This window comes from Moschus berezovskii, chromosome 22, assembly GCF_049115385.1.
Source record: "Moschus berezovskii isolate FMDL1 chromosome 22, NW_MosBer_1.0, whole genome shotgun sequence".
In the NCBI taxonomy this organism is placed as follows: domain Eukaryota; kingdom Metazoa; phylum Chordata; class Mammalia; order Artiodactyla; family Moschidae; genus Moschus; species Moschus berezovskii.
In genome coordinates, this window is record NC_142481.1 from 45,019,478 (window position 1) to 45,041,964 (window position 22,487).

Genomic DNA, 22,487 nt, shown 5'->3' on the forward strand with positions numbered 1-22,487 from the left:
GTCCAGTTCCCCTGGCTCCATAAACAGTGAAACTATTTCCTTTCTTTAACTTACCTTCTGGGGTTTCCCTGGTGGTCCAGTGGTTAGGAATCCACCTGTCAATACAGGGGACACAGGTTCGATCCCTGGTCTGGGAGGATCTCACATGCTGCTGGACAACTAATCCTGTGCACCACAACTAAAGCTGGAAGTCTAGAGCCTGCAAGCTGCAACTACTGAAGCCCATGAGCCTAGAGCCTGTGCCCTGTAACAAGAGAAGCCACTGCAATGAGAAGCCCGAGTGAGGATCACAGCTAGAGTGTAGTCCCCGCTCCCGGCAACTAGGGAAAGCCCGGATCCAGCAATGAAGACCCAGCACGGCCAAACAATAAATAAATAAATGACTTACTTTCTGATCCTCTTCAAGGCACAAACATCCATTTCTACATGTTTATGTGAGCACATAGATCCTCTTCCGGAATTTGCTTTTATCTAACCCTATTCCCGGAGAAGGCAATGGCAAGCCACTCCAGTACTCTTGCCTAGAAAATCCCATGGATGGAGGAGCCTGGTAGGCTGCAGTCCGTGGGGTCGCTATGGGTCGGACATGACTGAGTGGCTTCACTTTTACTTTTCACTTTCACACATTGGAGAAGGAAATGGCAACCCACTCCAGTGTTCTTGCCTGGAGAATCCCAGGGACGGGGGAGCCTGGTGGGCTTCCGTCTATGGGGTCACACAGAGTCGGACACGACGGAAGTGACTTAGCAGCAGTAGCAGCAACGCTATTCCAAACGTGAAGGAAGGGACTTCAGAAATTATCCGACCCCTTTTTTGAAGAGCGCTATGACCTAATGGTTAGAATGTGGGGTTTGGAGGTAGGCAGACAAGGATTCAGATCCCAGACAGGCAAGCTGTGTAATCACAGACAAACCACTTGACTTCTCCAGGCTTCAGTTTCCTCACCTGTGGGACAGGGATAAGAGTGTTCCTCTTGGGACTTCCCTGACAGTCCAGTGGTTAAGACTCCATGCTTCTAATGCTGGGGGTGCAGGTTCAATCTCTGGTCAGGGAACTAAGATTCCACATGTCCCATGGCACTGCCGAAAAAAAAAATCAATATCAAAACTAAAGACATGTCTCAATAAAATTAAATACAGTGCTCCTCTCAGCTAGCTAGAAGAGGATAAAAGGGGATAGGCAGCATAGGGAACACTCTAGCCAAGTCCTATTCCTAGGCAATTGCTCAATTTCTGTCATTTCAGTCCTTTTGATTGCGATATGTAGTACCCCAGAAAGTTTCCCTGTTTGGGATGATATTTGTATGAGCTTTTTATTGCTATACAACAAGCTGCTCTAAAACTTCATGGCTCACGTAAACATACGTTAATTACCTCACAGTTTCTGTGGGTCAGGAGTCTGAGCACAGCTTCCCTGGGTGAAGGGAAGGGCTCCTGCTTTGGAGTCTCTCCAAGGCTGAGTCAGGGAGTGAGCCAAGGCTAAGGTCTCATCTGAATGTTCTGCTGAGGAAGGATTCACTTTGAAGCTCAGCGAGTTGTTGGCAGGACCGATGTCTCATGGGCTGCAGGACTGATGGCCTCAGTGCTTGCTGGATGTTGGTTGGAGGTTTCCCTTCATTCCTTGCATGTGAGCCTCTTCAACTGTGCAGCTTGCTTCACCAAAGAATGCAAGCCAAGAAGACAACAGAGTTGGCTAATAAGATGAAAGACCTGATCTTCTGGGACTGAATCATAGAAGTGACATCTTATCACTGTGGCCACATTCCACAGTCAGAAGTCAGTCTCGGGGCCAGTCCACACTCAGTTGGAAGATGTGAAAACCAGGAGGGAGGAGTCTTTAGCTCAGACAGACTGTAAAATGGTTTAGTTCAACTAGAATTTTCTGGTGACTTTTCTGTGCCAGGTACTGTCCTTGAGCTGGGAATAAAAAAGTAGATGAGCTGGGGTTTCTGTCTCCCAGGAATCTTTCTCTTCGAGGTATTTTCTGCTTTGAGGTCTTACACATTTTTCCCTGCTGTGAAGACTTTTGGACCTAGGTTAGATCTCTGTTGAGGGAAGGAAGGAAATTACAGACTCCCTAATGAAGGTAAGGTAACCAGACCTTTTCCCTCCATCAAAGGGTGCTCAGAGGGAAGACATGTGTACAAAGGGTGATCTGGGTCTGAGGGGCATTTGCAAAGTAGTGGTCACTGTGTTGGGTATTATGGACACAAAGGTGCTATGCTCCCCCCAGTCCAAACCCTCCCTGGTGGAGCACCCTGGGTGATGGGGAGAAGGCAGGTAAGCTAACATGTTCAGCCTGGAGGGAGGCAAGATCCACTCCACAGCAGAGGCCAGATCCATAGGTGGAGTTGGCATAGCAGTCTTCCTTAAAACAAAAAGAGTTATAGCTTTGAAAAGGTTGAAAAGCTGCACCAAAGCTCTGCATCCAGTCCCATCACTTCATGGCAAATAAATGGGGAAACAATGGAAACAGTGACACACTTTATTTTCTTGGGCTCCAAAATCACTGCAGATGGTGACCACAGTCATGAAATTAAAGATGCTTGCTCCTTGGAAGAAAAGTTATAACAAATCTAGACAACATATAAAAAGCAGAGACATTACTTTGCTGACAAACATCTGTCTAGTCAAAGCTATCGTTTTCCCAGTAGTCATGTATAGATGTGATCATAAGAATTGGTGCTTTTGAACTGTGGTGCTGGAGAAGACTCTTGAGAGTCCCTTGGACTGCAAGGAGATCAAACCAGGCAATCCTAAAGGAAATCAGTCCTGAATATTCATTGGAAGGACTGATGCTGAAGCTGAAGCTCCAATACTTTGGCCACCTGATGCAAAGAACTGACTCATTTGAAAAGACCCTGATGCTGGGAAAGATTGAAGGTGGGAAGAGAAGGGGACAACAGAGAACGAGATGGTTGGATGGCATCACTGACTCAATGGACATGAGTTTGAGCAGGCTTCAGGAGTTGGTGATGGTCAGGGAAGCGTGCTGGTCCATGGGGTTGCAAAGAGTCGAATATGACTGAGTGACTGAACTGAACTGAAGCTTTGCTCTACACTAGGGGACATTGGTGGCTTGATTTCAGAGTAGCAGAGGTTCCCTTCTCCAACACAACCCCTTTCCTCCACTCAACTCTGTGTCAGAGATGCCAGAGTGGATTGTTACAAGAAGGTAACAGATACAAACTTTTATCCTTTGTAAAAAAAATCAGTTCCCCTCCTCTAAAGCAACCTCAGCTTCCCTGGCTAACCACTGGACTCTGATGGGGACAGCCAGTCACAGACTCTAACTCCTCTTGGCCATAGGGATGGACTTGGTATCCAAGGTGGATCCATCTCCCAATCCTTTGCCTATAAAACATGTGACCCAAGCCAAGCCAATCACAGGCTTTCCCTGGAATTTTCCTGGATGATGCTGACAAGGATCGGCATCCCTGTCACTGTATCCCAATCAGTCAGGATACAGCAGCTGGAAACCATGTTTTCAGTCATGAAAGAAAAGAGGAGCCCAACACAGAGGGATGAGACAAAGTATCAAATCCCTGGCTCCTACCTCTCTTCGGGGAAGCTTTACTCCTCCCTTCCTGGACATGTGACCCACTAATCTTTTTATTCACCTGAAACAATTCAAACTGGGTTTCTATCATTCTCTGACCACAGGACCCTAAATTACAAGTCTACCACTTAACCGTTGAAGTTCAAGTGAAAGCTACACATCATCCTGGGAGAAGTGATCCGGAGGCCAAACTCTTAAGTATAAATGACTGATGTCAGTTCCTTTCTTGTGAGTAAATGTAAGAGACAGTCAAGACCCCTTTCATTATATTCAAAAGTAAAAAGAGATTATGATTCAGATTCAGAAAACCTGGATTTGAAGCCTGGCTCTACCAGTAAGTGGCAACTTAGTTCATTTCTCTGGACATCCATTTCCTCATCTGTAAAATGGGAATGTTTCTCCCTTTCTACCTTACAAGGTTGTCATGTCAAAAAATATCAACATTATTTTGTCTCTCTTCAGCCATCATCCCTGGATGTGGTCTCTTAAACACATCTTAAGATTCAGGTAAGTGCCAATGAGCAAAACTGTTAACAACTCATCTCATCAGTAGGGTTAAGCATCTAAGGATAAAGTCAAGGAGAAGCAGGGCTTAAAGCAGGAAAGAGGAGTGAACCTCCATGAACAGAGCAATAGTGTTAGTCTGGACCTCTGCTTCGTGGGGATCCTGATTATTTTCATCATTTTTTCAATCTAATTTTTAAATTTTCTTTCATTTCAAAAAATAATAAATATGCAAGTGAGAACATTTTCAAAAAATATAGGGAAGCGTAAAACTAAACTAATCAACTCCACTCTCAGTCCGAGTCTCCTGAGATAAACACTATTAACAGTTCTTGTGTATCCGTCACAGCCTTTTTATCCAGATACCAACGTTTATTTCCAAAAATGCATCTTACTGAATACACTCTGCTCCATACTTTGTTGGTATTGTTTTAATTAAGATCTTGAAGGTCTTTACATATCATTGTATAAGTTTGTTTTGTTCTGTTTTAGAGATTAGAATCCTTCCGCTACCAATGTTCTGGGTTCTCCTGCGTCTGGCGTCCAGTACAGGATTCAACAAATGTTAAAATGAAGATAGATGCTAGGGAAAGCGGGAGAGAAGGGAGGAGTCAGAAAGGAAGTAAGGTGATAAAAAGATAAGAAAAAGGATGAAAGGAAGAAGGGGCAAAGAGGAGGGAGAGAGGGAAGGAATCAAGACAGGAAAGGAAGACAGGGATGGGGAGGAAGGGAGGCAGACAGCAAAACGGGAACCTCAGAGCGGTGGACCCCGCTCTGGCCCCACCCACGAGCCGGACTCCGCCCCGAGACTCCGCCCCCAGGCCTCAGGCTGCAGCGCCACCTCCAGCCGCGAGGGGCCGCCACGCCCAGCCGACCACTCTCCGCGCGCGCGGCAGGCCCTCTCTCCCGCTTCCGCGCCGGCGGCTCGCCAACCTGCCGCCGCTCTCCGGCCCCGGCTGGGTCTCGCGCGCTCGGGCGCGGCTGGGTCTATTCGTGAGGGGCCTCGCGCCGCTCGGCGCACGCCGTCCCCCTGCCTCGCGGCGCGTGGTCTCGCGGGCCCCGCTCCCGCCCTCCGCTCGCCTGGCCCGGACCGGAAGCGGCGCCGCACGGCCTGGGCCTGGCGCGGGGGGCGGGCACCGGGGCCCGATCGGACATGGGCAAGAAGCACAAGAAGCACAAGTCGGACAAACACCTCTACGAGGGTGAGGAGTGCGCCGCGGTGGGGGGCGGCCAGCCCACGGCCGCTCGGTGGAGTTTTCGCGCCTTCGAGACAACGCTCCAGCTCCCGAGGCGGGCCGGGGGTCGCACCTCCCGCGGGCAGGCCTGGACCCGCGAAGGGGGCGCGGCCCGCCTGAGCCGCGCCGGACGCCCCAGGCGGGGGCGGCGTTCGAACCCGGGACCTCCGGCCGGGGCGGGTCTCCGGTTGGGAGGTGTGAGGCGGGCCCGAGAGGCCCGGGAGCGTTCGGGGCGTCCGCTTGACGAGTGTCCGTCATTCAACAGGTGCGCCGAGGGGCGCCCACTGCGTGCCATTGGCCGCCTCCGCCTGTGCGCCTCGGACTGACTCCCTACCCAGTTTTACTCTGCGTTGTGGATTCTGCCCGGCGAGGCTTTTCTTTAATCGAGACCCTTTCCTTTCGTTTAAGAGTATGTAGAGAAGCCCCTGAAGCTGGTCCTCAAAGTGGGAGGGAACGAAGTCACCGAGCTCTCCACGGGCAGCTCTGGGCACGACTCCAGCCTCTTTGAAGACAAAAACGATCATGACAAACACAAAGAGAGAAAGCGGAAAAAGAGAAAGAAAGGAGAGAAGCAGATTCCAGGGGAAGAAAAGGGGAGAAAACGGAGACGTGTAAAGGTAAAAGGTCGTTGCGTTGCTTCAGCTTTGAAGGTGGTACCACTTTTCTGCGCGTTGCCGCCTCCCCCTGCCAACCGCACTTTCTTTTTTCTTTGTGTCAGATGAGATGCTGAAACGCCTGTAAAATCGGGCTGACCTTAAGGAAGAGCAGGGCAGAATAGAAACATGAGTCTATGAGTTTCAGCAATTCTTTAATTATACTCTTAGTTGCACTCACACGTCAGGTGAGTGAACAGCTGAGTCCTCATTTTCAGGAGCTGCTTCAAAGAGTGGTTTTTCCATCTCGGAAGGGTAAAAGTCATGCTCTAGCAAAACTCAGTGTTCGAGGTTTTGGGAAAACAGTCATTTCAAAAGTAAATGTGTTGTCACAGAGCACCAGATTTGAGCCCCCTGCGTCATACAGCAAATTCCCACTGGCTGTCTGATTTTACGTATGGTAATGTATATGTTTCAGTGCTGCTGTCTTTATTCGCACCACCCTCTCCTTCCCCCCCTGGGAGCTGGGAGGGAGGTTCAAGAGGGAAGGGATATATGTATATTTATGGCTGATTGATGTTGATATGGGGCAGAAACCAACAGAATATTGTAAAGCAATTAATCTCCATTTAAGAATAATTTTTTTAAAAAAGTAAATGGGGTCTGTTGGAATTCAAATTTTGTTCTGAAATCCTGTAATGCCAAATACGTAATGAACGACTCTCATCTTTTAAGACAAAGTGAGTCTGTTGAGGAGATCATTTGATCAGAAACCTTCAAGGGATATGACAGCAGTAACAAAAATAATCATTTTCTTAACCATTTGCAGTTACTAGAAAGGAAAAAAGAAAGTGGCTGCCGTCTATGTTTGTCATCTGGATAAAACAGGAATAATAAACTTTCCTTCCAGGAATGATCACATATGTACCTGGAATTGTCCTACACTACTTCTGCACTTCCCAAATTTAACCTGTCACCAAGTGACTTATTGAATCATTTACTGGAACTTGAAGTTAAATTTCTGTAGGCTTATTTTTATAATTTTTTAAAATATATATATAACAGAAATGTTCTAGACCATGTGATTAAACACATTGGTAAGTCCCTAAATCTTAGTCTCTTTTTGGAATTTCCTATTTATGTCTTTCTGCCCCAGTGTTTATTGCCTTTGTCTAGACTGTGATAATACATAGAACTGAACTGTCAAATGTTTTTTCCCTAAATTGTCAAAGCCATGTATGCATATGATTTTTTTTTAATTCAAATAATATAGAAGTGAACAAGAAGGACGAGAGAAAGTTTTCCTCACTCAGGTATCTCATTTAATCTTTTTCTCCAGAAGTAACCGGTTTTGTTGTGGGGGAATTGTTCTTTAATTATTTATTATTACAGGATAAAGTAATTTATGAGCATAGTTTTAAAAAGTCAAGGGTACTGTTAATACATTTAAACAAAAGCAGACTCCTGTTCCATCCTTCCCAAACTTTTTAGTTTTTTCTTTGGATATTTATCTCCATTTCTAAATGTTGGTTTATGTTGCTGTTTACTGATTTTATTTGTACATCTTTTATTGACTTCATGTTACAAAAGATGAGAATTTAAATTAACATCATTATATAGCTCCATGCCCCCAGTTTCCCTTCCTGCATTCTCCCACTGTAGATACATCTCAGTTCTTAGTAAATTCAGTATTCAGTGTTCATTTCTTTTTTTTTTTTTAATTTATTTTATTGGAGGCAAATTACCTTACATTAATATATTGGTTGGTTTTGCCATACATTGACATGAATCTGCCCCGGGTGTACATGTGTTCCCTTTCTTGAACCCCCCTCCCACCTCCCTCTTCCCCATATCCTCCCTCCAGGTCATCCCCGTGCAACAGCCCCAAGCATCCTGTATCATACGTCGAACCTGGACTGGTCACTTATGATAATATACATGCTACAGTGCCCAGTGTTCATTTCTAATTATTGTTTATTGGAGACAAATGTAATATACAAATGCAGATCTGCTATTGACCAGTTGACTAATTGCTTTCATTTGTTTGGTTGTTATGTATTCTTCAAACTTTTAATAGATTTGTAAAAGCCACCTAGCTTCTGTTTTTCACGTGGGCAAACACGTCCCTTTTTTTTTTTTTTTAAACATCCGTCTTGCATCCATCCATCTCCGTCACTACCTGCTCTAATCTGGATTAGCTGATTAGACCTCCTGGGACTCCCTTGCCTGCTTTTGGATCCTGTATCTTTCTCTTGATGTGCTTCTTCGTTGTGGTGGAGTCTTAACTCTACAGACCCCCTAAGAAGGCATTCATAGGAAATAGCTTTTTGTAAGTTCTTACGTGTTTGAAACATTTTCCTCTCATATACTCTCCTTATAGAGATTAACGGTTTGACTCAGCATGGAACTCCAAGTTGGAAGTTATTTTCTGCCAGAATTTTGAAAGCATTGCTTGTTGTTTTCTCACTCCCAGATTTGCTGCTGAGAAGTCTGTCTCCTTCTAATTCTTAGTTCTTTGAACACGGTTAATATGTGCTGTCTCAGAACACTTAGAATCTTTCCGTTATCTTCGGTGCTCTGTTACTTTCAGTTCTGAGATGTTTGCTTGAAGTATTTCTGTGATAATATGCTTTCCTCCATTCTCTCTTCTCTCTTTCCAGAGCTTCTGCTGTTAGATGTTGGACTCCTCGACTGGTTCTCTAATTTTCTTGTGTTTTTTTTTTTTTCCTCCTCTGTTTTTTTGTGTTCTTCCTTCAAAGAGAGTTCCTGAACTTTGTCCTTTGGCTCTGGTCTTGGATTTTATTTCAGATCTTGTATTTTGAGTTTCCAGGAACTTTTCCATATTCTCTAACCATCCTTTAAGTTTTCTTTTTCTCCTTGTATTGTCTCTATTTTCCCCTCAAATTTCTTCAGTTTATTTATTCCATCTCTTCCTTTAGCGTCAGAAGCAACATTTAGTTATCTGTTAGGCCTATGTAATATACTTTTTATTTAATTGTGAAGCACAGAAAGGCTGATTATATGCTTTGTGCCTTGACAAAGTTTGTCAGCTGACAGACCTCACTGTGGGCATCACTAACAGGGACCTGATCACTTCGATCAGGAACCACCAAAGTTTTACCCTTTCCCAGGTTTCTGGGGTTAGAACTTTTCTCACAGGTGTCTCCTTCCTTGCAGGCAGGAGGTGTCTTGTTTTCTCTGATCTGGACACTCCTCCACTTGCCTTTCATCTCCCAAGTGCCTTGGCATCTTTTGTCCCCTGTGGCCTCCTCTACTCTTTCTTCCCACCATCATCTCATTTAACTGGAAGTTGAGGTAACTCCTTTTAACCACTTCTGGGTTTAGTTCTGGCAGTTACTACTGTTATGCCAGCTAATATACTTTTCATTTCTTGTTTTATCAATTGTCTCATCTTTTTATTAAATACACTGAATTTGATTATATTGCTGTACCATATTTTATTTTATATAACTTTTAAATGTTACAGGTAATGCTGCAGTGAACCTCACTGTTAACATCTCTTTGTATCCTTTTATAAGGACATCTTCAAGATAGGTTCCTGCAAGTCTCTCCCTATGCCCTTTCTTGACTGTGGCTTTGAGTGCAGTGTTCTTGCCTGGAGAATCCCGGGGACGGGGGAACCTGGTGGGCTGCCGTCTATGGGGTCACACAGAGTTGGACACGACTGAAGTGACTTAGCAGCAGCAGCAGCCACCTATGTATTTTTATTTCATTGCAAACTCAGATGCTTTTGCATCCACCATTTCATTTGGACCTAATACCCTGCAGAGTAGGGCAGGTAGGTTAATGATTTCCACTGTGAAGGTGAAAAGTGAAAGTTGCTCAGTCCTGTCCCACTCTTTGCAACCCCATGGACAATACAGTCCATGGAATTCTCCAGGCCAGAATACTGGAGTGGGCAACCTTTCCCTTCTCCAGGGGATCTTTCCAACCCAGGGATCAAACCCAGGTCTCCTGCACTACAGGTGGATTCTTTACCAGCTGAGCCACAAGGGAAGCCCAAGAATACTGGAGTGGGTAGCCTATCCCTTCTCCAGGGGATCTTCCTGACCTCAGGAATCAAACCAGGGTCTCTTGCATTGCAGGCAGATTCTTTACCAACTGAGCTGTGAGGGAAGCACTGTATAAAAGGTAAAGTGGAAACTCAAAAAAGTGAAGTGAATTTGCCCAGGTCCTACTTTCCCAGGACTCAGGGAGAACCATGAGACATTTCTGGGGTGTCTTTGATTCTGTAGAGCCTTTTTGGGTTATTCCTTTTTTTCAAACTGGACTGGGGCGGGGGGATGGGACAGTTCAGAAGAACACCTCTCTCCAAGCTGTGCTTTGGATCTCCAGGGAGTTTTAGTAACAGCCGCTGCCCCTGGTCTTTTCTTGGGGAAGGTCAGCTTTGTGACACCTGTGGGTCTGAAAGGGGCTAGAGTATATATGGTTCTGAGGAACTGGTGACTCTTCTGTCAGTTCCATGTAGCAGGAAGGAAGAAGGGCACAGGAAAAGAATAAAACATGCCCTTGCCCTTTTCTTTTCTTTTTTTGAGGATAATTGTTTTATAATTTTGCGTTTGTTTCTGCCATACATCAACAAGAATCGGCCACCTAGGTGCATGCGTGCTCAGTCGTGTCCGACTCTTTGTGACCCCATGGACTGTAGCCTGCCAGACTCTTCTGTCCTTGGGATTTCCCAGGATCCTGGAGTGGGTTGCCATTTCCTCCTCCAGGGGATCTTCCCGACCCAGGGGTCAAACCCACAGGTATACATATGTGCCCTCTCTTCTGAACCCCCTTCCATCTCCCTCTCCGTTCCACCCCTCTAGGTTGTCACAGAGCACTGAATTGAGCTTTCTGGGTCACACAGCAAATTTCTGCTTGCTCTCTGTTGTACATACGGTAATGCAGATGTCTCCTTACTGTTCTCTCAGTTCGCCCCAGCCTCTCCTTCCCTCACTGTCCTCAGGTCTGTTCTGTCTGCCTCTCCATTGCTGTCCTGCAGATAGGTTCATCAGTACCGTCTTTCTAGATTCTGTTTGCATCCATTAATATAAGATATTTGTCTTTTTCTGACTTCTTCACTCTATATAATAGTCTCTAGGCGCATCCACCTCATTAGGACTGACTCAAATGCGTTCTTTTTCATGGTTGAATAATATTTCGTTGTATATGTATACCACAATTTCTGTATTCATTCATCTGTTGATGGACATCTAGGCTGCTTCTATATCCTAGCTTTTGTAAAAAGTGCTGCAGTGAACATTGGGATACATGGGTGTCTTTCATTTATGATTTTCTCAGGGTATATACCCAGTAGTGGGATTGCTGGGTCACGTGGTAGTTCTGTTCCTGGTTTTCTAAGGAGTTTCCATTACTGTTCTCCATAGTGGCTGTATCAATTTACATTCCCACCAACAGGGCAAGAAAGTTCCCTTTTCTCCATATCTTCTCTAGCATTTCTTGTTTGTAGATTTTTTAATGATGGCCATTCTGACCAGTGTGTGGTGATACCTTACTGTAGTTTTTATTTGCATTTCTCTGAATATGCAAATGAGCAATGTTGAGCATCTTTTCATCTGTTTGTTGGCCATTTGTATGCTGTCTTTGGAGAAATGTCTGTTTAGATTGTCTTCCCATTTTTTAATTGGATTGTCTGTTTTTCTGATATTGAGCTGCATGAGCGGCTTATATATTTTGGAGGTTAATCCTTTGTCAGTTTCACTTGCTGTTATTTTTCTTCCATTCTGAGGGTTGTCTTTTAATCTTGTTTATTGTTTCCTTTGCTGTGCAAAAGCTTTTAACTTTAATTATAAAGTCCCATTTGTTTACTTTCATTTTTATTTCCATTACTGTAGGAGGTAGGTCAAAGAGGATCTTGCTGTGATGTATGTCAAAGAATGTACCGTCTCTGTTTTCCTCTAAGAGCTTTATAGTTTCTGGCCATACATTTAAATCTTTAATCCATTTTGAGTTTATTTTTGTGTGTGGTTAAAGTGTTCTGGTTTCTTTCTTTTACATGAAGCGGTCAAGTTTTGTCAGCACCACTTACTAAAAAGGCTGTCTTTTCTCTGTTGTATCTTCTTGCCTCCTTCCAAGATAAGTGCCCATGGGTGTGTGGTTTATCTCTGGGCTTTCCATCTTATTCCATTGGTCCATATTTCTATTTTTGTGCCAGTACCATACTGTTTTAATGTATCTTTATAGTATAATCTGAAGTCAGGAAAGTTGATTCCTCCAGCTCCATTCTTTTTCAAGATTCCTTTGGCTGTTCAGGGTCTTTGTCATTCCCATACAAATTGTGAATTTTTTTGTTCTAGTTCTGTGAAAAATACCATTGGTAGTTTGATAGGGATTGCATTGAATCTGTAGTTTACTTTGGGTAGTATAATCATTTTCACCATATTGATTCTTCTAATCCAATAACATGGTATATCTCTCCATCTGTTTGTGTCTTCTTTGATTTCTTTCATCAGTGTCTTATTCTTTTCTGCATACAGGTCTTTTGTCTCTTTAGGTAATGCCTAGATATTTTATTCTTTTTGTTGCAGTGGTGAATGGGCTTGTTTCCTTAACTTCTCTTTCTGATTTTTCATTTTTAATGTATAGGAATGCAAGGGATGTGCCTTTTCCCTTTTAAAGTGTTTTTCTAAAAGGCATTCGTAACTTCTGCTTGTATTTCATCTTTTAGCCACTCTACCTGCTAGGAAGGTTGGGAAATGTGTTTTAGTTAGGGGCATTATATCCTAATAAAAATCAGGACTCATTTACTTAGAAAAATACGAAGATAGAGTTTTAGGGAAGTGCAGATGTTTACAACACAAAACCCTATAATTTTTCAAAGATGTCTTAAAATTTAGTAATGACCTTTTGAGTAGGAAGGCACTGATTATATTAGATAAAATGCCCAACAGATGGGATCAATCATGTTTCTTCCTATAAAGCAATAGTCTTTAATACCACCCACTGCATTTGATTACTAAGAACTACATATACACTTTACAAATAATAACTGGTACTTAAAAAAGCAACTGTTATATTTTAGAGTATGTGCTTAGTGCTTTATGTATGTATTCTCACTTTACTCTTCACCATAATCCTTTAAGTCTGCTATTATCATCTCTCTCTTTTTTAAAATTGTGGTGAAATACATACAGTATGAAATTTACCATCTTGGTCATTTTTAAGTGTCTGGTAGTGTTAAGAATACGCACATTGTTGTACCACCAATTTCTGGAATCTTTTCATACCCATGAAACAACTCCCCATTTCTTCCTCCTCGTCACCCCTGGTAACCATCATTCTGCTTTATATGTCTCTGAATCTCACTGCTCTACATACCTCATATAAGTGGAATACAGTATACAGTACCACAATATTTGTCTTCTTGTGACTGACTTCTTTCACTTAAGGTTTATTCATGTTGTGGCATGCGTTAGAGTTTTCTTCCTTTTAAGGCTGAAGAGTATTGCATTGTGTGGATATATCACATGTTGTTTATCTATTCATCCATCAATGGATATTTGGTTTGCTTCTACCTCTTGGCTGTTATAAATAATGTTGCTATGAACATGGGTATACAGGTATCTCTGAGATCCTGCACTCAATTCTTTTGGATGTATATCCAGAAGGAGAATTCCTGGATCAAATTATTGTCTCTTTTAAATAGATGAGAAAACTGAGGCTCAGAGAAGTTAAGTAACTTGCTCAAGGACACAGGGCTAGCACAAGAACCCAAATCCTGCTCTTAAAAGAGCTCTTTAGTCTAAAAGAGTTGAAATGAACCCCAACCCTCAATCCCTTTACAGTATATGGAAACATAAAATCAGTGCCCTAACAGAGGCAGAATTCTAGTTCTGAGAGGCTTAGATTCCTTGGCGCTGAGGGGAATCACAGAAGACTTTGCTCAGAAAGTAGCATGGAGCTGGTATTTAGAAATCAGAGTATAGTGATGTTACACTACAGTCGATTTAGGGTCAACTGTATATTCTGAGCTATTATGTAGTACAGTAGAAATATTCTTTTTGTATCATACAATTAAATATAAGGGGTCATATGTATAAAAAGCCATGAGTATTATACTTCGTGGGCTACTTCAGGTATTTTCAAAGATAATCTGAAAACCTAGTTTTCATTTATATGCTGACTTGAGAAGCTAACCCCTCAACAGAATGTTGCATTACTGTGAAAGTCAGGAAGCTTACACACCCAGTAGAGAATTAAGAACAGTAGCATGATAGTCGGAGAAGGCAATGGCAACCCACTCCAGTACTCTTGCCTGGAAAATCCCATGTGTGGAGGAGCCTGGTAGGCTGCAGTTCATGGGGTCGCGAAGAGTCGGACACGACTGAGCAATTTCACTTTCACTTTTCACTTTCATGCACTGGAGAAGGAAATGGCAACCCACTCCAGTGTTCATGCCTGGAGAATCCCAGGGATGGGGGAGCCTGGTGGGCTGCCGTCTATGGGGTCGCACAGAGTCGGACACAACTGAAGCGACCTAGCAGCAGCAGCAGCACGATAGTGGGCAAATGTGAGGGTGTCTATAAGGGACATAAGTAGTTCTTTTTTAAAGCACAGAATCCATGAAGAGGAGTATAGGATAAGATCCAAAAGGTGGTTGAGATGTCAGAGTATGGAGTTTGCACTTGAATGTGTAAGCAGTGGAGAGTCAAAAACTTAGTGAGTGGAAGAAAGATAAAAAGTTGAGCCTTAGTAATGATATCTGTTAACAGTATCAGCAGATAGTGAAGAGAATAGTGAACGTAAGGAGACTTTTTCATTGAAGTAGCTCAGATGAGAAGTCTGTATTCTTTTATTGGAACTCAAACTTGTTCTTCAGAAAAGCATAATCTAACCCAAATCTATCTTGACTGCTTTGCAAGTCAGCTTCAGGTGTAGATGTTCAAAGAATTTGGGCTAGTCCTGTTACTAAGGATGTTACAAGAATAAAATGACAAGTGTTTTTCTTTAATTTTTTAAAATTACAAGCATTAGCAAGGAGAGGTAAGAAAGCCTTCCTTCGTAAACAATGCAAAGAAACAGAGGAAGACACTAGAATGAGAAAGACTAGAGATCTCTTCAAGGAAACTATAGATACTGAGGAAACAGTTCATACAAAGATGGGCATGATAAAGGGTAGGAACAGTATAGATCTAAAAGAAGCAGAAGATACTAAGAAAAGGTGGCAAGAAGAACTATACAAAAAAGATGTTAATGACCCAGATAACCACGATGATGTGATCACTCACATAGAGCCAGAAAACTTGGAGTGCGAAGTCAAGTGGGCCTTAGGAAGAATCACTACGAACAAAGCTAGTGGAGGTGATGGAATTCCAGCCAAACTATTTTCAAATCCTAAAAGATGATGCTGTTAAAGTGCTACACTTAATATGCCAGCAAATTTGGAAAACTCTGCAGTGGCCACAGGACTGGAAAAGGTCAGTTTTCATTCCAATCCCAAAGAAGGGCAGTGCCAAAGAATGTTCGGACTACCACACAGTTGCACTCATTTCACATGCTAGCAAAGTAGTGCTCAAAATTCTCCAAGCTAGGCTTCAGTAGTACGTGACCAAGAACTTCCAGATGTTCAAGCTGGATTTAGAAAAGGCAGAGGAACCAGAGATCAAATTGCCAACGTCCATTGGATCATAGAAAAAGCAAGATATTCCAGAGCAACATCTGCTTCATTGACTATGCTAAAGCCTTTGACTGTGTGGATCACAACAAACTGGAAAATTCTTCAAGAGATGGGAATACCAGATCACCTTACCTGCCTCCTGTGAAACCTGTATACACGTCAAGAAGCAATAATTAGAACCACACATGGAACAATGGACTGGTTCCAAATTGGGAAAGGAGTACATCAAGGCTGTATATTGTCACCCTGCTTATTTAATTTATATTTGGAGCACATCATGTGAAATGCCGGACTGGATGAAGCATAAGCTGGAATCAAGATTGCTGGGAGAAAATAACCTCATATGTGAAGCTGATACCACCCTTATGGCAGAAAGCGAAGAGGAACTAAAAAGCCTCTTGATGAAGGTGAAAGGAGAGTGAAAAAGTTGGCTTAAAACTCAACATTCAAAAAACTAAGATCATGGCATCCGGTCCCATCACTTCATGGCAAATAGATGGGGAAATAATGGAAACAGTGAGGGACTTTATTTTCTTGGGCTCCAAATTCACTGCAGATGGTGACTGAAGCCATGAAATTAAAAGACACTTGCTCCTTGGAAGAAAAGCTGTGACGGCATATTAAAAAGCAGAGACATTACTTTGCCGACAAAGGTCCATCTAGTCAAAAGCTATGGTTTTCCAGTAGTCCTGTATGGATGTGAGAGTTGGACCATAAAGAAAGCTGAGTGCTGAAGAATTGATGCTTTTGAACTGTGGTGTTGGAGAAGACTTGAGAGTCCCTTGGACTGCAAGAAAATCAAAAAAGATCAAACCAGTCAATCCTAAAGGAAATCAATCCTGAATATTTATTGGAAGGACTGATGCTAAAGCTGAAGCTCCAGTATTTTGGCCACCTGCTGTGCACAGCCAGCTCATTAGAAAAGATGCTGATGCTGGGAAAGACAGGGCAGGAGGAGAAGTGGAGACAGGACGAGATGGTTGCATGGCATCACCAACTCAATGGACATGAGTGTGAGTAAGCCTCAGGAGATGGTGAAGGACAGGGAAGCCTGGGGTGCTGCAGTCCATGGGGTCACAAAGAGTCAGACATGAATGAGCCACTGAACAACAAAAACAACAAGCATTCATAGGACATTATTCACAATGCTGCTGCTGCTGCTGCTAAGTCATTTCAGTCGTGCCCGACTCTGTGTGACCCCATAGACGGCAACCCACCAGACTCCCCCGTCCCTGGGATTCTCCAGGCAAGAACACTGGAGTGGGTTGCCATTTCCTTCTCCAATGTGTGAAAGTGAAAAGTGAAAGTGAAGTCGCTCAGTTGTGTCCGACCCTTAGCGACCCCACGGACTGCAGCCTACCAGGCTCCTCTATCCATGGGATTTTCTAGGCAACAGTACTGGAGTGGCTTGCCATTGCCTTCTCATTCACAATGCTAGAGTTAAGTAAAACTTATTTTTTATTGACATAATAGTTTATAACGTATCAGTTTCATGGGTCCAGCATTATATTTTGTCTTTTGTGTACACTATACCATGCTCATCACCAAAATTTACTTTCCATCCATCACAAAACAGTTGATTCAGTTTATCCCTTTCACCCTCCTCCACATTCCCCTCTGGAGGCCTGGCGTGCTTTGATTCATGGGGTCGCGGAGAGTCGGAACGACTGAGCAACTGAACTGAACTGAACCGAACCACTGCTGTATTCTTTGTGTCTATGTGTTTGGGTTGTTTGGTTTGGTTTGGCTTGTTCATTTATTTTGTTTTGTTTTGTTTTTTATGTTCTACATATGGGTGAAATCATAACAGTATTTGGCTTTCTCTGTCAGACTTATTTCACTTTAGCATAATGTCCTCAAGGTCTGTCGATGTTGATGCAAATAGCAAGATTTCATCTTTTTTTATGCCTGAGTAATATTTCAGTGTGGCATTTTCTTTCCATTCATCCATTCATAAGCACTCAGTTTATTTCCATATTTTGGCTATTATAAATAATGCTGCAGTGAACATAGGCTTACATACATCTTTTTGAATTAATGTAAGTAAAACTTTTAATGACAATTTAAACTTATTCCTATATAGTAAATTCCAGTTTTATTAAAGTCCTGTACTGGGTCCCAGGAGGCGTACATATTCATAAGAACTGACCTTTGAGTGTTTATGCTCAGCACTGTTCTGAGTTCTTTACTGTTTTAGTACTTCATAGCTTTATGGGGTCGGTACTGTCAGTATCTCATTTTGTTTCTGAGGTAACTGTAAAGTAGCTTATTACTCAAGAGGAGAAATGAATGACGGTAATTGTTGAATAAAGTGGAGATTTTGTCAAAACCCAATTCATTGACTTCTTTTGTGTGAATCTGCCACACCCAGGATCTCAGGGCTGCTATAGCTGATTCCAGTCAGCAGAAAATCCTCCCCACGTTACCCCACTTGGCTGTCCTCTCCTGAAGTGATCCTCTTAGTCACACAGGATCTTCCAAGAGAAAAGGAGGACTCTTGACTGAGGACATAAGAGCAGTATTGGTCCTTTGATAGAAGCATTTTTTGTTTGTTTATTCAGCAAATACCTGCCAAAAACCTGTTATGTGTAACACTAGTTTCAAATAATAAAGATAAAATACAGTTTCTACTCTCTAGGACCTCAGAGTTAGGCTGGGGAATCAGACACAAAAAGATAAACTTCATGGCCTGCTAAATTCTGACAGAGGTGTGATTGAAGTGTTCTGGGAGTACAGAGGATGGTGTTCCTCATTCTGCCTTGGGGACTAGGGGAAGCATCTAAGAAGCATCTGAGCTAAATTGTGGGACAGATGCTGTTTTCAGCATGGGGCCGAAGATGAAGTATAGCTTCAAAGTAATAAAAGTGATTTTTTCAGTTGAATTGTAAAGCCAACTGTTAAAGCAAAGTTCTGAAATTGTTTTGCAGTTTGCTTTATGGAAGCAATATTCGAATATAGGTTTCCCCTGTCTATCAGACAGTAAGGAATCTGTCTTCAATGCAGGAGACCCAGATTCGATCCCTAGATCAGGAAGATCCCCTGGAGAAGGGAATGGCTGCCTACTCCAGTCTTGCCTGGAGAATTCCATGGACAGAGGATCCTGGTGGGCTATAGTCCATAGGGGTCAAAAAGAATCGGACACGACTGAGCGACTGTCATCAATACCTATGTTGTTATTGTGAAAGTCACTCAGTCGTGTATGACTCTTTGTGACCCCATGGACTGTTAACTCGCCAGGCTCCCCTGTCCATGGAATTCTCCAGGCAGTAATACTGGAGTGGGTTGCCATTCTCTTCTCCAGGGGATCTTCCTGACCCAGGGATTGAACCTGGGTCTCCTGCATTGAAGACAGATTCTTTATCATCTGAACCACCCAGAAAGCCCAGGTATCTATCTATACATCAATCTGAAGGATAATACCTAGAACTTCAGCTGGTAATCCTCATGCTTTCTTGTTCCTTCTTCATGCTGTCTCTTAATGATTGATTAACTCTACAAATATTATGTATTAGGCATTATTGAGGTTGGGGGTAGAGAGCTGAATAACACTTGAACCCCTCCCTCCCCACCAGGAGCTCCAGTAAAACAGGCGTGTTTGTCTGTAACATGGTGCAATGAGCTAGTACTAATAATATGAGGGAAGATTTACTTCATTCACTTAAAAAAAAAGTGTTACACATTGATAAAATAACTTACCATTGAGTCATGGATAAATAGGAATCCAGTTTGATATAAGTGCAGTGTGTCTGTAGTTACAGAAATAGCTGCTATTTCTCTTTTCTGCCTCAGACCTTCATATACACAGAATATTTACTCTCCCTGGAATTCTGTTTCCACCTCCACCCTGACTTCCACCCCCAACCTGGCTAAATTCTCTCCTTCAGATCTCAGCTCAAATGCTACTTCCTCATAGAAGTCTTCCCACACTTCTCCAGTTCTAAATCAGGCTCATCCAGCAGTTATTCTCTCCTTGAAATCTGTTTGCATTTTTTTTAACCAAGTTGCTTAATGTCTGCCTCATTTTACACTGTCGGCTTCCTAAGGCAGGGCTGTGTTTGTTTATCCACCAGTGTGTGTCCGCAGAGTAGAACGCCATTTATTTATTGAATGCATGAATGAATATTTACCATATGCTGGACACTGTGCTGAAAATTCACATACACTTATTAATCCTCAAAACAAGCTTCTAAGGTACATATTGTATATATTATTGTGTCTATTTTAAGAATGAGGAAATTAGGCCCCTGCTCCATCTTACGTAGTTACTCCATGACCTCATAGCTAATAAGTGTCAAAGCCAGAATTTGAACCTATTTTATAAACTGTAATTATAAACCCTCCTACCTGAAGTTAAGCGGCTCTAGTATTTTTGTTTAGTTTTCTCTGTAATTAGCAAAATACACTGTATTAACCAAAATTGTATTAACTTCTGGTTTACATATCTTACTTTCAGTAAGTGACGTTAACAGTTGGATTCTGTAGTATTTTGGAATCATGAAAAAGAAAATTGGAAGGTGGGAATCATCAGAGTGTTAGGTGGAGAAAGAACTGTAGAGATCAAAGCCTCTTGTTTTATAGGTGAGACTGAGCCTGAAACAGTAGAAGAACTTGTTCAAGTTTGCATTCTAGTCAGTGAGAAGCTAGATCTCCTAATTTCTAGTCTGGCAATAACATGTTACAATATCTCCTTTCATTTTAGGGTAGTTTCCAAGTATATGTTATTTATATTCTTTTTCTCTTTTGGACTCTAGCCTGGAAGGCTATATTCTCTTGCCATACCAAATAGTAAAGTGCTTACTGTAGACCAGGCTAGCTAGATGAAGTTACCAGATACGGATAGTTCGGAAACATAATACCTTCCTTTGGTACTTTTTCAGCTTTTCTGTTTCTTGGCCATTTCACCATCTCATAAACTCTGTAAGATAAAAATCAACAATTGAATCTCTATCTTGCAGCTGATAAAGAGGCCTAGTGAAAGTCAGTGAGTGCCTAAGAAGGTCAGAGTGTGTTAAAGATGAAGCTGGAGCAAGAACTTGAGCCTCTAGACCGTGTGTCAGCAAGCTAGAGCCAATACCACTTGATTTTGTAAATAAAGTTTTATTAGAGCACAGCCACACCCATTATGTTGTCTGTGGCTGCTTTCTTGCTGTACTGGCAAAGGTTAATATTAATAGTTGTCACGGACATCATGGACCACAAAGCCTAAATTATATGTTACCTGGCTGTTCACCAAACAAGTTTGCCAATCCCTACTCTAGACTTTTCTCACTATGGCCTTAGTTCTTTCCACCTCGGAGACTGCTTAATTGCCTTTCAAGCTGTCCTTTATCACTGTTTACATTTAACAGGAAGAGATCTTGTCTCTGAGGTCTTTTTCCATTGAACAGATGTTTAAAACCTGCCAACCTACAAAAGATTAATACCAGTTTTTCTGGGGAGAAGATACAAAACTTCCCTGAGTCAAAAATTACTGCTCCAGAATATGTCATAGGGCCATTAAAAAAGACACCAGTCAACTTAATGGAAACTGACCTCAAGTGCACAGTAAGTACAATTTATAACATTGTTCTCTGGAGCTTCAGCCAGTCATATTTTCTGTATTAGCTGCTTTGGACTATAGAATGTGAAGCTTTGTATCACTGACGCTCCAAGTGTGACCCCTGCATGGGCAACACCCACATAGCCTAGAAACTTGTTAGTAATGTAGATTCACAGACTCTACAGTAGACCTGCTGGATCGGTAATTCTGGGGACAGGACCTAATCACTACTGTTCTAACAAGACTTTCAAATGATTCTGATGCACGCTGACACTTGAGAACCTTCGTGAGACCTGACCTCAGAATTTGCATTTCTAGTAATTTCCCAGATAATGCTGATGTTGCTAGTCTGGGAACCACACTTTGAGAACCATTGCTCTGGATACTAGAATAAGGAATTAGGAAAGAAAATAAGATCCTATTGAGAATTTTGATTCTCAGGAGTGTAAAATAGATAGTTTGGGGAAATTTTACTCTAAAATTTCATTTTTAAGATGCAAAAAACAGGATTTTTTTTTAAAAAAAACTATTACCTGGAAGCCAACCATTCAGCTTTAGCAAAACATAACATTTGCTTTTTGCTTAGACTTCCCTGTAGCTCAAACGGTAAAGAATGCCTGCCAGGCAGGAGACCAGGGTTCGATTCCTGGGTTGGGAAGTTCCTCTGGAGAAGGGAATGGCAATCCACTCCAGTATTCTTGCCTGGAGAATTCCATGGACAGAGAAGCTGGGTGGGCTACAGTCCATGGGGTCGCAAAGAGTTGGACACGACTGAGCGACTAACAGACAAACACACGTGTTTTTTTAAAGATACCAGAGTACAGACACCAGTGAAGCTTTCTGTGTATCCTCCCAGAATCCATTCCTCTTCCTCATTCCCTGGAGAGAACCATGAATTTGGTGTGTATCACGTGTGAACTTGTTTTATAATTTTACTACTACTGTGTATATTTGTAAAGTATACTTTATATATTTTCAAAACTTACATAGCTGATCTTGTAACAATTCTCAACTTTTTCCTCTAGAAATTGTTTCTAAACATAATACATGCTGATACAGTGTAACTTTAGCCTATTAATTTTACCTGCTATGTAAATATGCCATAATTTATTAATCTATTTCCTTTTAGTAGCATTTTTCTTTTAGTAAGTTGTTCCTAATTTTTTACTATTTCACAGAGTGCTGAAGTAAATATTCTTGTGCATGTCTTCATGTACAGTTGTTGTGAAAGGAAGTTTCTCTAGGGTAAATGCCCAGAAGTAGAATCACTGAGAAGTAGGGTAAAAGGTTGTTGTGGGTTTCCCTGGTGGGTCATTGGTAAAGAATCCACCTGCCAGTGTAGGAGACGCAGGTTCAGATCCCAGGCTCGGGAAGATCCCCTGGAGAAGGAGATGGCAACCCACTCCAGTATTCTT

General features: G+C 42.3%; 1 protein-coding gene across 3 annotated transcripts in view; it reads left to right on the forward strand.

Annotated features, from left to right (window-relative positions):
* Positions 1-4,954: 4,954 nt before the first annotated feature.
* Positions 4,955-22,487, forward strand: part of BRD7 (bromodomain containing 7) — a 44,300-nt gene continuing 26,767 nt past the window's right edge. For 2 of the 3 annotated variants that reach the window (XM_055412810.2, XM_055412811.2), the window contains exons 1-2: positions 4,955-5,264; positions 5,706-5,914. In XM_055412810.2, the coding sequence (XP_055268785.2) occupies positions 5,216-5,264; positions 5,706-5,914 (258 nt within the window). In that variant the 5' untranslated portion in view covers positions 4,955-5,215. Of the gene's footprint in view, positions 5,265-5,705; positions 5,915-21,905; positions 21,973-22,487 lie in introns of those variants that run through there. The other variant, XM_088830259.1, reaches the window with a different exon arrangement.